Raw genomic sequence first — 15783 nt, 5'->3', positions numbered from 1 at the left:
TCTCACTTCCAAACAAAAATTATTACTGTTTAATCAGTAAGTCTTATTTTTACAGTGAACTTACAAAAGATTGTTCAGCAAAGCCTTTAATTAAAGCAAATTTGTGGAAGAGAGATACAGGGTTGGAAAAATTTACTCTCTTCATATGGCAACAGCCCCCTAAGCCATATCTCACACTGGGGGAAAAGACATGATACAAAAGTCCCATGCTGTGACCACACAACCTCCATTCACCCAGGAACATGGCAGCCACATGCTCCTGGCCCTGATCTAGGCCACCACTGCAGTCCTAAACTGTGTGTCAAAAAAGGAGTGGTATTTTATCGCTCCTTTTTGGGCCAGTTCTGGGATGAGGCATGCCCAAGGCATGTGACATCTGTACACCATGCCCCCAATGTGACCCAGTGGCAATTCTTTTAGGCCATTTGTTTGAGGCCACTGTTCAAAATGGGTCCACAGATTTTAAGAGATCATAGAATCATAGATACAGAGGCTGTAGTTAGGTAGGGTGGATCAATAAAAATTGGGATCACTACCTTGTGAAACAGAAGTGTTTTCTGCTAGTACAAAGCTGTCATTAGATACAACCCATTGATTTTTTTCACAACATTAACTACCGTATTTTCCGGCATATAAGATGACTTTTTGACCCTCTAAAAGTGGGTCAAAAATCGAGGGCCATCTTATACGCCGGATAGTAAGAGAGCCCTATGACCCAGCGCACTTACCTGGTTGTTCTGTCAGCTTCTCAGGCCTCCGGAGGCCTTTGGAAGTCGGCGTGAGCATGCACGCCTGGCTGTTGGCTTCCAAAGGCCTCCAGAGGCCTTTTGCAGCCAGAGTTTGTAGGCATCAGGGCCCCTAAACTTGGCCTTTAGTAGGCCAGGGTGCTGCCTGCATGCGAGGCAGGCTTTGCAGACCTGAGCAGAGGACTGGGGAGCTGGCGCACATAGCAGCTAGCTCCCCCTAGTGGTTGAAGCATAAAAATAATAAAAATTAAAAATTAAAAATTAAAAATTATATATATATATATATATATATGCAAGCCAAGTACATCACTTGCTGTGATTGGCTGGTTGTTGTACACTGGGTACCACATACAGTACAGCATCAGTATCTGTACCTGTTCATACAGTACTGTATAGAAATATCCAACAGTCAAAACCCCATCATGGCTTCACCAGCAAGAAGAAAGAAATATGAAGCCAGTTTCAAACTTAAAGTTGTAAACTTTGCCATGGAACATAATAACTGTGCTGCTGCAAGACAATATGGAGTAACAGAAAAGATGGTTCAGGACTGGAAAGCAAATGCAAAAGCATTAAGGAGTATGCCAAGGGGTTAGTGTGCATTAAGAAGAGGCACCCCACATTGGCCAGAACTCAAAAAACATGTAGCAGACATGGTGAATGAGCATCGCCAAAATAGTTATGTAGTGACAAAAAATAAAATATGTCTGTTTGCACTTCAGTGGGCCAGATCTAACCCAGATCACAGCAACAGATTTAAGGCCACTGTATCCTGGTGTACTAGATTCATGGAAAGGCATGATATGGTACTGAGGCAAAAGACGAAAATTGCCCAAAAATTACCTGCAGATCTTCATAGCAAAGTAATTAGCTTCCATCGATACGTAATACAACAGCACACTAAATACGGCTATGCGTTAAGCAGTATTGGAATTATGGATGAAACGCCAATGAATTTTGATATGGTTGGAAATAAAACTGTCCATCAAAAAGGTGAAAAACCAACCGAATTTCTATGGAGATTGAATACCTCCCTTTTATTTAAAGAAGAAATTCTGAAAAAAGGAAAAGAAATGTTAAAACACTACTTCCAAGAGAACATAAAAGATGACATTGATATAACTACAGTTTGGGAGGCGTCCAAAGCAGTCTTAAGAGGCTTTTTTATTCAACAAGATTCAATAATAAAAAGAAGGAAAAGAGAGAGGTTGAACTTACTATACCAAAAAATACGACAGAAAGAAAAAGAACTACATGAACATACAACGAGCAAAATTGCTAAAAAGGAAATTAAGACACTTAAAAAACAAATAGAATTGGAAGAAAATGAAGAAATTCAAAACAAACTTAGATATATGAGACAAAATTTCTTTGATAAGGCAAATAAACCTGGCAGGTGGTTGGCCTATAGATTAAAAAAACAAAAAGAAAGAAACATAACAGAGATTAAGACCAAAGGAGGTAAAATGACAATGAATCAATCAGAAATCAAGGAAGAATTTAAAAACTACTTTTCTAGTTTATATAAAAAACATCAAATATCCAAAAATAAAGCAGAGGAATTTGTAGATAAGGCAGGGTTTGCACCATCTAATGATGAGCAAAGAAATAGCTTAAATGGTCAAATAACCATAGCAGAAGTAATAGAAGCAATAAAGAAAGGCAAGAAGGGAAAGACACCGGGCCCTGACGGCTTTCCAATAGAATATTACCAAAAATTTCAAGATGAAGTAATGTTACCACTTAAGATGACTTTCAATGCTATTGGGATTAAAAAATTTCTGGAATCATGGAACAATGCAAACATCACCCTGTTATTAAAAGAGAATAAAGATCCAGTGGACATGAAGAGCTATCGTCCAATATCTCTTTTGAACTCAGACTATAAAATCTTTGCTGTAATTCTTGCCGAGAGATTGAAGAAAGTGTTAAATATCTGGATTTCCAAAGATCAAGCAAAAAGAAATTAACACTGATCTTCACAGATTTAGAAAAGGCTTTCGATAATGTTAGTTGGGATTTTATGTTTACCATGTTAGAAAAAATTAAGGTCGGTTCAGTTTTTGTTAAGTGGATTCAGGAAATTTATAACAACCAAAAGGCAAGATTAATAATAAATCAAAGCAAAACAGCAGAATTTAGGATTGCCAGGGGCACGCGGCAGGGGTGCCCCCTATCGCCTCTCCTTTTTATCTTCATCCTGGAAGCTTTACGTAATACTGTGAGAGATGAGAAGGCAATCCAAGGTGTTCAGACTAAGAAGTACGAATTTAAGCTTAGGTCATTTGCAGATGACATTGTCTTTATATTAGAAAACCCAATGAAAGGAATTAAGCCCTTGATGGATATTTTGAAAAATTTTGAGGAAATTTCTGGTTTAAAAGTGAATAAAGGGAAAACTGTAATGATAACAAAAAACATGGTAAAAAGTGAAGAACAGGAACTAATGACTAGAAGTGGGTTGAGTATTGAAAAGGAAGTCAACTACTTAGGTATAAAAATAACAAAAAAATACAGATCTTTACCATAATAATTATGAAAAAACATGGGGTAAAATAAAATTGGATGTAAAGAAATGGGAAAATTTACAGTTGTCTCTTCTGGGGAAAATTTCAGTAATACAGATGAATGTACTGCCCAAATTTATGTTTTTGTTTCAAGCCATACCTGTTCTTCACTCTCTCAAACCTTTCAAAAATTGGCAATCAGATATCTTAAAATTTGTTTGGAGTGGGAAGAGGGCAAGGATTAATAAAAAAAAATTGTGTGACTGTAAGATCAGGGGGGGGGGGGGAACTAGGTTTACCCAACCTGAAATTGTATTATTTTGCATCAGTAATAAATTGGCTTTCTACCTGGATATTATTAAATGACGAAAAGCTCCTAGCACTCGAAGGTGAAGATATGAGATATGGGTGGCATGGATATATTTTTTATGGGAAAGATATGTTACATAAGGAATTTAAGAATCATATTGTCAAAAAAACCTTAATCTTTGTATGGGAAAAACTTAAAACAAGATTATGTAGAAATATTCCACAATGGTGCTCACCCCATGAAGCCTTTTTTAGTAAAGAAGGCATTGCAAAGCTCAAGTGGCTACGATACTCAGACCTTTTGTCAGATACGGTAGAGGGCGAAGTAAAAATAAAATCTCAGGCAGAACTTAAGGAGGCTGGTATAACATGCCACTGGTACTTATATAGACAACTGTATGAAAGATGGAAAATTGATAAAAAATTAAATGGGATAGAAAACCAAAAAACCCAGTGGGAAGAAATTACATTAAAGGGGAAAACGAAATTGATTTCCAGATATTATAATATGTTACAAGAATGGGATACGGAAGAGGAAATAATAAGACATTCTATGGTAAAGTGGGCACAAAATGTAGGCCATAATTTGGATTATGAAGAATGGGTCAAAGTTTGGACGAAGGGCCTAAAAAATACGACCTCGCAGGAACTAAAAGAAAAACAATTTAAATTAAAACAACAAGACATGAGAAATCCAGTTTTATAGTGGTACTAGGATTCACAGCTGATGGCACCAAACTGAGACCAATGATTATTTTTAAAAGAAAAACAATGCCGAAACTCAAGTTCCCTGTTGGTTGTTTTGTACATGTGAATGAAAAAGGCTGGATGGATGAAGAAGGGGTAAAGCTATGGCTTGATAATGTATGGAGCAGGTGACCAGGTGGACTTATTCAAAAACGTAGTCTACTGGTGTGGGATATGTTCAGGGCTCATTTAACTCCCAGCACCAAGCAAAGGCTTGCAAGACGAAACACAAATGTGGCGGTTATTCCTGCAGGATTGACATCGTTGGTACAGCCACTGGATGTGTGCCTAAACAAGCCATTTAAAGATCGCATTCAAGAACAGTGGAATGAATGGATGGTATGGGTCGAAAAATCATTCACAAAAGGAGGAAACATGCATGCTCCAAAGTTGGATGTTTTGTGCATGTTTGTCATAAAAGCCTGGAATGATATTGATGCAGAAACAGTAATCAAGTCTTTCAAGAAGTGTGGCATATCAAATTCATTAGATGGTATGGAGGATGACTACTTGTGGCAAGATGAAGCTGAAGCTGAAGCTGAGACCACACCATCTGATACGGAATTCGATCCATACAATGACTACCTTCCAAGTGTTTCACAAGATCTCATTGATGTATTTATGGTATCAGATGATGAACAGGAGGATTTTGAAGGCTTTCCTGTAGAAACACCATAGCTTGCAATTACGATGGGCATTGCTAACTCACCAGGGACTTGCCCAGCACTTGCTCTCTCTCTATTGTTTATTATCTTCCTCCTATCATCATCAGTTCCACTTTGGTTGACAGCTTAGAAGACAAACAGCATGGCAGCACTGTTTCTTTTCAGCTTTAGAGTGAACTGGGAAAAGTTTAATCCACTTGCACTGTTCTATGTTTACATGTTTGATGACAAACAGCCTTATGTTTATAAGTGACAGTTTTCCTGTCATAAGCATTAGAATTAAAATTACCATATTGAAAACAAATCTGATGTTTTTGAAATTTTTATATGGTGTGCATTGGAAGAGGGGTGATCTTATATGGCAAGTATATCCCAAACTCTATATTTTAACTGGAAAAGTTGGGGGTCATCTTATAGGCTGGAAAATACGGTATTTTACCTTCTCTGTGGCCTTTTACTTTTGGGGGCAGGAATCTGTCTTTTAGAGGAAGGAACAATTGAGTTTAATTCTGATTGTATTTTTCTCCATACATTAACAGAAATCACACAGTCCTCCATGGATTAAACCAGAAATGAAAAATGCAGCAGAGAAGAAAGAAAACAACCCTGAAGCATTGACAAAAATCAAGGGAAAGACTCTGTAAATAGCATCCTCATATCTTAATTTTTTTCTTCATTTGCTCTCGTCTTCATCTTTATAGTCCAGAGGCATGAAAATGTATCAGATTTTTAAAGCATGCAGTTTTTCACTATTTTATGGATGTTTGTAAATTAGTCTAGAGATTTCTGAAATAGATTGATGATTAGTATCTTTCAGCAATAATCCAAGAGAAATGGATGTTGGGGGAAAATGCTTTGTAATACAGTCCAGTTTTTTGAAATATTATTCTGCCCTGATCTGTAACTTGCTTATTATAAATCACTCTGTTTTGTAAAGAAATGCTATTAAGAATTTTTATTTTATTAACCAATCCTGTTTCATAAGAATCGTTATTGCATACTAAGATCTATAGTGGTATACCAGTGAAACTTTGCACTCACATTTAAACAAATCCAGTAAGAAAAACATTATTTCAATTTTCTGATTGCCTCAAATTAGAATGTAATGTCCATATGGTTCCCAATACAATTAAGTATAAATGGTAATCTTGTTATCTAAACAGCTTCTCTGAAAATTTGGGTATTATGTCTATTTCTATAAAGTAGATTCTAAAGTACATAGTTAGAGAAAACAGCCCACCAAAGTAACAACTCAATTTTCTTGAAAGTTACAGGGCTTTATGAATAACAAATGAATCTCATGCTATTGCTTCTAGTGGAAGTAAGATAAAATTTCCATAAAATTGCTTAGAAAGTACAAAGGTGTAGAAGTCATTGATGCAGTGCTATTAGGTGATTGCCGTCCAGATCATATTAACAATGTTTGTTTTTTAAATCAACTAACCTGGTTACCTATTTCTTCCTGGACCTAAATGTAAATTGTTTCTCATACTGAAGAAAGAAACTCATGTAAATGATTGCTACATATTAAAATAGAAAAAAACATCATGTTCTACATAACTAGAGTTGAGTGGGAGGGATAGCAAGATTTGGAATTAAGACTGCTGCAGTTTAGCCATTCCACTTATGTGATAGTTTTCTCTGGAAAATCTTTTGGAAGTGGGAGGGTGTTCCTTTCCTCTTCGGACCTGTCAGTAGGCTAAATGAGATTAGGGCAGGGCACAGAGCTCATAAGTCCATCTGGTGCCATCCAGCCATGGAGGGAGAGATGCAGGCTCAGCTCCATTGGGCCTGCCCTGAAATAAGACAAGCACTCCCTCCAGTCCATCTGGTGCCATCAGGGCATGGAGGGAGAGATGCAGGCCCAGCTCCAGTGGGCCTGGCCTAGATTAAGGAGCCCTCCCTCCAGTCCATCTGGTGCCATCAGGGCATGGAGGGAGAGATGCAGGCCCAGCTCCAGTGGGCCTGGCCTAGATTAAGAAGCAGAGCCCTCCCTCCAGTTCATCTGCTTTGGTCCAGGCCTCAGAGGGAGAGAAGAATTGCTGGATCTGGTCCCCTTCCCCACCACCATTCCCTTCTCCTTTTGTGTCATGTCTTTTTAGGTTCTAAACCTGATTGCAGGGAACTGTATAATTAAAAATAATAATAATTGTAAGCCTCTCTGCGAGCCTTTAGGGCTGAAGGATTGGGTATAAACATCATAAATAAATGCCATAAATACCATAAATAAAAATAAAAATAATGCTCTTTGATCCCTACCCAGAACACTAGCTAGACAGTATTGCATGGATACTTAGCTTCTCCTTTCCTTTCACTACACAGGGAATGGGGAGAAATGAAGAGCATGTTTGAACATCAACTAGAATGATGTTCTGAACATAAACTGAATATCAAACTGGAAATTTGGGAAATGAAAAAATTTCATTGAAGGGAAATTTCATTGAATTTCATTTTGCTTTTCATAGTGACACCCCTAAATGTTCATAATACAAAAGCTCATTTTTATATTACTGACAGTTTCACTTCAACAGAAGAACCAAATCACAAAACATTTTTCATTGTGTTTTACTCACAAACATGCTCAACTAATTGTGCATTTGACTTAGAATTTTGGATTAAAGTTATAGTTTTATCAGTATCGGTGGTATTGTTAAAACAACAGCATGATATGCAATCAAAACTATAGTTACCCAGTATAATGCTTCTATCACCAGTGGAAATGTATATGGGAAGAAAAAACAAGAGAGAAGGAGCATAGCTATTCTAGAGGTAAACATAAAGAGGGGAGTTCTGACCTACAGTACTTTCATAGCAGTCAGTATGGCACAATACAGACTGTACTGAATGCAATGACTTTGGTACTCTGCTCACAAATGCTGACATGGACACTCCATCTGTGTTGCTAATGGAAATTTCAGAAAACAAGCATGGCCACAAGATTGTAAGGAAGACACAATAACCTGCTGTTTCTGTGTTCACCCTGGCACCAATTACCCACTTCCTTCAACAAGATCCCTTAATATATCCATGCTTCTGGTGGTGTTATGATGAACAGAGAGAATGTAAATTGTGTATATATCTATCTTCTAGCAACTTAGAGAATTTCCTCATTAAACTAAGCATTTGAACCTCGTCTAACATTCAACAGTGTGTAAGGATTACAATAATGTTCATAGTGGCACAAAAATAGCTGTTTCCTCTCCATGCCCCAGGCTCACTTGATCTGATGTCATCACATCACTGTGCCAAAATCATCATCATCATCATCATCATCATCATCATCATCATCATCATCCTTTCAGATTGCTCCATAATACTTTTCTTGAGATATTTAAATTGTGCCTTTACCCCTTGTAAACTACATTGGACACTTGACCAGTGGTAAAGCAGATACTTTGCATGTAGATTATCAAAGTCAGTGTTGACAGTAAAGGGTTAAATAGATCAGGTGACTGAACTGGTGTAAGGTAATTCCCTACATTTCCATGTGCACTAGACATTTTGGTGGTAATCAGAATAAAAATAATTGCCACCTCAGCACTTGTACAGTCTGCCCTCAGTATTTGCCGTATGGCAAGCAATGGCACTGGTGGTGGCTTAATCTCACTAGGCCCAGGTGCATGCCTCAGATCACTTCTGTAAGGTGCCTGGGCCTTCTCACATAACCACACTCGAGTCATGCTGCCATGCATACACCAGTACGATAATGCATAATTTCCACTTTAGAGGGCTTTTTTGTGTTTTTGTTGTGGTTTTTCACCACAGAGTGCAGCTTCCTCTCAATTTCACCCCGCTTTGGCCTCGTGAGTTGTCTAAATAGCTGATGCTCAAAAAGGGGATGGAACTTTTTCTGTCAATGTGTACAGGTCCTATGATGTTACCATTAGTAAAAGCTTAAAGATGGAATCAGTTGACACATTTGACCACAAGCCTTTTGCACTTGGCTCCACCCACCACAGGAATGTTGCCCACTGAGAACACCCTTGATGCTAAGTGTGGCCTTTTAGGTGGAAAAGGTCCCCACCCTCTGACACACTATATCCAAAAACTGGGCTTGTGCCCTAGGAGATTGAGCTTTCTGTGTAACACAACTACCTTGGCTCTGAACTGAGTGACTTAAGGCCGCCCTCTTTCACTTCTAATCAAACTCTTGATTGCCAAAGCTTTGTATCTAGTTGTGGGCTATTTCACCATTCTCCATAAGGAGAATTTTTGAAAACGTAAGCCCATATTCTATATCACTTGCTTAGTAGAGTATGTGTAAATAATGCCTTCTGGTTTGAACTCCCAAATCTACTCTACCAGGCAGCAGCCACATTGGACTAAAAAGTCTGTTCAACTACTGATCAGTGTGCAAGGAGGACGATGCCCCTATGCCTCTTCCACCAGCAAGGAAGCATGAGACAAGGACCTGAGACAGGGGTCTTGTTTCTAATTACCACAGCCTTGCTTGCTGGTGGGAAGGAGTGGAAATATCATCATCCCCACAGCCTGCATCAACAGCTGAAGTACCTTCTAAAGAAGGTTTGGGAAGGCATTTATGATCATGGCAACATTGTCTTTAAAGATCAAAAGTTTTAGCAAAACCAAACAGGTAATTTTGTATGGAAAGATAGATTGTTTGAGCAGACGCCATTTTCATTTTAATTATAATCCAAGATGAAAGTGTATTTTGGAGCAATGCGCTCTGGAAATTAAGACACAGAAGTCCCATTTGTTGTGAAGTGCTAAGCTCCAGCTCACACATTGTGAGACAGTGATGAATGCCTGTGAAAGTCAGGAAAAAAAGAGAAAGAGGGTAGACATATTTCTGTGCTATAATGAATATCCAAGGCTCCCAGCTGGAAATCAAAATGGATATACTGAATTCTAATTTCTAAGAGGTATGTGTGAGAAACATGTTCTCAGTCTCCTGGGGTAGGAGCACTTCCAAGTCAAGAACCTCCAGGGTGGAGAATCCAGATTTAGACTGCAGCATGGAAAGAGGAGTAGTTTAACCCTTTGTCATGTCAATATCTGTCACTGCCACCTTCCCTAAACTACTATTTTTAATGCTAGATCTAGCTACTTAACAAACATAGTTTGGACCTCCGTTCTCCCACTGTTAGGTGCTGGTCTCTGATGGGCTCACTATTTTCATCCAGCCTCCTGCCAATCTCTGCTCCCCATTGTTCTCTATCAAGCATTACCAAAACAAACAAACAAAACAAAAAACTAACTGTGCTGTTATTTAGTAATAGTAATAAAATTTATTTGGTCTTTGACCAGTATAAAAACAAAACCATACAAACAGCGTATCAGTATAACAGTAACAGGTTAAAATATAAACTGATAGTAGACTATATATATACAATATCCAAACAGATCTTTCTACATGGTAATAAAATGACCATTTGTCAGTTGAGGGCGCAGTTTACAAACAATGTAACAAAATTTAGCCACCTTATGGGATACTGTAGAATCATTGTTATCCAACAGGAGGTGTAAATAGAAGGAGTCAGTTTTACCTGGGAATTTACTCAGTAGTGGGCTAATCAGTTGGTGACGAATATCTCATAGAATTGACAATAAAGGAGAACATGCTCATTGGTTTCAACAGCGCCCGAATCACATGGGCAAAAACGAAGTTCAAAAGGTGTTTTTTTTAATCTACCTTCCAACATGGCCGTGGGCAACACATTGAAACGTGCCAGAGTTAAAGCCCTTCTAAACTTCAGGAGGGTAACATGGAACAGATATGGAGCTGGGGAGGGGACGAAAGCTTGAACACTGAACATGGCATATTGTGGGAGGGAAGCGAAGTCCATGTATCTTTCTACTTCTAGGATTTTTTGTTTAATAATAGATTTAGCTCTATCGGCGTCAAGCTTTAGAATTTCATTTTTGTTGAGACCTAGCTCATTTAATTTCTTGAGAAGAGAAATTTCCCAAGAGGATTTAAAAGAATCCAGAAAAATTAAATTTGTCAGACCTCCAGAAGTTTTATGCAATTTTTGCCAATAGGTAAGTATATTGATCCACAGACTAGATTCTATTTTAATAGTCCCAGCCTCCCTTCTAAGAACAGCATTCGGAACACAATGGGCAACCTGAAAGATTCTCCTAAGGAACTTAGTTTGCACACGTTTGATTACATTGATGTTACTATATGGTCCCAATTGAGCTCCGTATAGAAGCTGAGGGCGAACCTTGGCATTAAACAGTTTGATTGCGGCCGGAATGAACGGAGCACCTTTAGTGGCAAAAAAAATCTTAAAATAGCCGTTATGGTTCTTTGGGCATTACTGATGACAAGTTCTGAATGGGCTGTTCTCCTACCAGAATTATGAAAAACAATTCCTAGATATTTGAAAGTATTAACCTGCTCTATGTGTTGTCTATCAAGTGTCCATTGTCTCATTTGGGGCGGTGAGCAAAAGAAAGAATCTTAGTCTTAGAGGAGTTAATTATTAATTTCTCCTCTTTGCAAAACAAAGCAAGAGAGTTTAAGGCTCTTTTAAGTCCAATGGGGGATAATGAGAGGATAACAACATCGTCCGCATAGAGCAATGAGTTGATATGCTTATTAGCCAACTTTGGAGGATGAAAAGAAAGATTATTCAAAGCAGAAACAAAGGAATTGATGTAAAAATTAAATAAAGTGGGGGCATGCTGTTATTTTGTGGATAAGCCTCATTAATGGTTTGATTCTAAAATCTTCTCTTTGTCTCAGATGGCTGCCTAAACAAAGGCAATGTCCTAGACTACAGCCAGCACACACAAACAACACCAATAAGGATGGCTCAGCTAGGTAATTAGCAATCAACTGGGAACAGTCCACAAACCTGGAAGGAGTGATAGTTAAGGAGCAAGCTGAAAGCCAGAGCCGAAGTCAGGAAAACAGAAGTCAGAGTAATCAGTCCAGTCCAGGGTCAGGGCAGCCAGAAGTAGCAGGAGTCCAGTCCGTTCCAAAGTCAAGAGTCAAGGCAACAAGGAGTCAAGATACAGGGAGCCAGTGCAGGCAGCAATCACACCAAAGGATCATGCAATAAACTCTGGCATTGAATTGGTGTCTCCCTGCTTCTTAAGTAGGAGATTCTCTCCTCGGTGCCAGCTGAGGCTTGTTTGCCAATTGTCTCTCAGCAATCCTCCTGGACCTGCATCTGCCAGCACTCTCAGCCCTGCGTTGTTTAAAGGAGGGAACCTCCAGGCCTGGTTCCTCCCCAGAGTCACCACTAGGCTGCTGTGCCACCAGAGAAATCCCATCAGCACTAGGACCTGGCTAAGCCTCCTCCTCTGGGGCTGGGAGATCAGGGCTGGATTCTGGCAGAGCAGGATTAGTACCTGGTGTAGCCTCAATTACCTCTTGCACTGGAGCAGGATGAGCACCTGGTGTAGCCTCAATTACCTCTTGCACTGGAGCAGGATGAGCACCTGGTGTAGCCTCAATTACCTCTTGCTCTGGAGGAGCCCCATCCTTCTCCTCATCCTCCGAGACCTGCTCGTGGCTGGCCATGACAGGCGAAGGATCAACAATGCAATCAGACCTATGATGGGATCTTGAGCCTAATAAAATGTAATTAAAATAGTATGCAAGGAAGATGGTGTGTCATCAGTGAAAGGGTCTAAAACATGGAAACGTTTGTATTCATGCATTTCTTCCATCGTGACCAGTAAACTCAATGGTTGTTAACAGCCACCAAGTGTTGGAACTTATAACATAGTGTTTTCACACAGAATTCATTGCAACATACTATCCCTCTACTCTTTGGCACATATATCAGTACCTTAGATTCTCTTTTATTAAACTGAGTTTTAAAAGAGATCTTTCGCTCAGGATGTGAGCTCACTGGAGGCTAGATAGTCTCCATCCCCCATTCTTCCTATCACCTTCCCTCAGTTCCTTTCCCTTGATTGTGTTACATATTTTGCTACTGAGTGAGGCTTCTTAGGTCTTGTCTACATGGATGATTTCCCCTGAATTGCCCCAAAGCTTACTGCATCCTATATATATGATGCAGGGACAAAACTCTGAATGGGGTCTGGACTATCTTCGTGATGCCTACACCCTCACCCACATTTAAATAACTCACCTTTTGCTGTGGGTTTTCATCTTTCTTTGTAGTGAAGATGGTGGCTACCTTTTCACTTGCAGCATCTATCAACTGTCCTGTACCATCACTACATGCACAAGTTGCTCTGAGGTCAGAAGGAGGTGCCCAGCATCAATAGCATGGCTGGGTACCTCATTCTGACCTCAGCAGTGGCACCAGGTAACATATGGGGCCATGTGGGAAGGCTGGCACCCATTGCTAGCTGCAAGAGATGAAAATCTACAGCAAAAGAGAGCAGGTAAAGGACAATTTGGGGGGGGGGGGAGGGATTCAGGGCCCAGAGTATTCTGTCAAGTATATTCCCACCCTTAGTGAACACATCCTTGTCTCATGTTCCCAAAATAAAATCTCCCCCTACCAAACAAACAAACAAAAAAGATTTAGATGAAGAAACCTCCATGATTGGGTCACCATAAATTGGAAACAACTTGAATGCACACAACAACAACAAAGAATGCCAACAGTTCATGACCAACTAGCCTTATTGCAACAGCTCCACTGGCTGCCAGTCTGTTTCTGTGTACAATTCAAAGTGCTGGTTTTGACCTATATAAGTTGTTCTATACAGCTTCGCTCCAGGTTATTTGAAGTACCATATCTCCCCTTATGTGCCAATTAAAGCTCTAAGAGCATCCCAAGAGATCCTTCGCACCTTCTCATCATCGCCTCAGACTCATTTGGTGGGAACAAAGGAGAGAGTCTTCTTGGTGGCTGCTCGCAGACTTTGGAAGTCCCTCTTACTCTCCTTTTAGTGACAGGCAAAAACTTTTTAATGCCATCCAGCTTTTTCACTCTGATGAGGGTTAGACTTTTAATTGCTGTGCAAGTCTGATTTTAACATTTGTATAGTGGGGTTGGGTTTTTTGTTTTTTTTGGGTATATTTTACTACTTTAATGTCTAATGTTTTTAACTTTATAAATTATTTCTTGTTTTTTTTAAATGTAATATTTATACTTTTTGACCTTTTTGTATTATTTTTAATTTGTATGGTTTTATATTTGCTGTGAGCAACTATGAGCCCCCTATATTGGGAAAAGGGCAAGGTATTAATAAGTAAGTAAGTAATACATTTCCATGGCATGCAGAAGGATAACATCCCTGAGCCTGGAGCTGAGATCTGATACCTTTTTTCTTTGTTCCCTCCTCCTCCAATATCGATAACTATTGGTGCTTTAATCAAACCCTCCTGCTACAGTTTCCTCACTCAGTTGTTTGTGCTGCCCAACACCATGTAAAATTTCCCTTTTGCATGTGCACCTCAAATTCTGCCTGTAGCAGGAATTCTGTTCTCTTATCTGGCAAACATAGGCCTGTTACAGACTGCCAAAATAAAGCTGCTTCGGGTCTCTTTGGAGGTATGCTGTTTAAATAATGCAGAATCCAGAAGCTGCACCAAAGCTGCACTCCAGTGCTTAGGAATGGAGTGTGGCTTTGGCGAAACCTCCGGACTCTTAGGACCCAAGCATCATTTAAATAGCATACCTCCAAAGAGACCCAAAGCAGCTTTATTTTGACAGTCTGTAATAGGCCATAATTTCCCCTGTATCCACTCAACTCTTTTCTGTTGTTTGCCTTCTGGTTATACCATTAGCTGAACTTGCTCCTAGACCAAGTATAACTGAGTCCATGTAAGCCAGTTTTCCACTCTGTATTCAGGTCATATATTTGGCTAATCTCATATATTCTGTAATATAATTTATATTCCTGAATTCCAGCCAAACTCTGTGTTTGAGAGATAACATCCCCTAGTTTAAGTATAAAGCAAAATATCTCAATGCACACCTTGTCTCACACCCAAGGTCAGAACATATGTCAGTCAGTTCATAAAATCATAGAGCTGGAACAGATTGCCAAAAGCATATAGCACCCAGCCCTTGCCATACAGAAATACACAGCTGAAACACTCCTGAGATATGTACAGTGAACTGTTGTTTAAAAGCCTCCAAAGGAGAGTTCACCACTCTCTAAGACAGTCTGCTCCATTGCTGAACAGCTCTTACTGTCAAAAAGTCCTTCCTAATATTTAGGTAGAATCTCTTTTCTTATAATTGCAATCCTCTGGTTCATAACCTAGTCTCTGGAGCAGAAAGAAACAAATGTACTACATCTTTTTTGATGGTCTTTAAAGAGATGCTGGGTGGCTATCTGTCAGGGGTCCTTTAATTGTGAGTTCCTGCATGGCAGGGAGTTGGACTGAATGGCCCTTATGGTCTCTTCCAATTCTATGATTCTATAATTCTATGATTGATTCAACATGGCATCTTTTCAGATATTTAAATATGGCTGTCCTGCCACCTCTCACCTTTCTCTTCTCCAAGCTCTATAGGTTGTTCCTTCTAGGGCAGTGATGGTGAACCTTTTAGAGACCACGTACCCAAACTCAAAGGCGTTCCTGCACTGGGTGTTACCCAGCACTGGGGTGCGGGACTTCTGGGGGTGGGACTATCAGGGGCAGGGCTTCCCCAGAGACAGCTGAAGACCCGCAAGGGTGGAGGGCAGAGGAGGAACAGGCATGCACTTGTTTCTATTCTTTCACTTGCCCTCCTGGGCCTTTACCTGTCTCCATGGAGGCACCTGAAGGCATGGGAGGGTCATGGGGAAGAAGAGGAACAGGCTCGTGCTTGTTCTTACTGTCCCCCTGCCCTCTCATCTCTCTGTGCGCCCTTAGAAATGGCTTTGCATAACCAGAGAGGGAACGTGTGCCATAGGTTCACC

The 15783-nt window shown here is 39.8% G+C and overlaps 1 protein-coding gene across 2 annotated transcripts in view; it reads left to right on the top strand.

Annotated features, from left to right (window-relative positions):
- Window positions 1–8198, top strand: part of LUZP2 (leucine zipper protein 2) — a 508047-nt gene extending 499849 nt beyond the window's left edge. The window contains exon 11 of one of the 2 annotated variants that reach the window (XM_089521342.1): window positions 5514–8198. In XM_089521342.1, the coding sequence (XP_089377468.1) occupies window positions 5514–5618 (105 nt within the window). In that variant the 3' untranslated portion in view covers window positions 5619–8198. The remainder of the gene's footprint in view (window positions 1–5513) is intronic. The other variant, XM_089521340.1, reaches the window with a different exon arrangement.
- The last annotated feature ends 7585 nt before the right edge of the window (window positions 8199–15783 follow it).

Source organism: Sceloporus occidentalis, unplaced genomic scaffold, assembly GCF_023333645.1.
Source record: "Sceloporus occidentalis isolate IW3139 unplaced genomic scaffold, rSceOcc1.0.p SCAF_4, whole genome shotgun sequence".
In the NCBI taxonomy this organism is placed as follows: Eukaryota; Metazoa; Chordata; class Lepidosauria; order Squamata; family Phrynosomatidae; genus Sceloporus; species Sceloporus occidentalis.
Note: the sequence above shows the minus strand (reverse complement) of the source record. Positions and strands in the feature narration are given on the sequence as shown.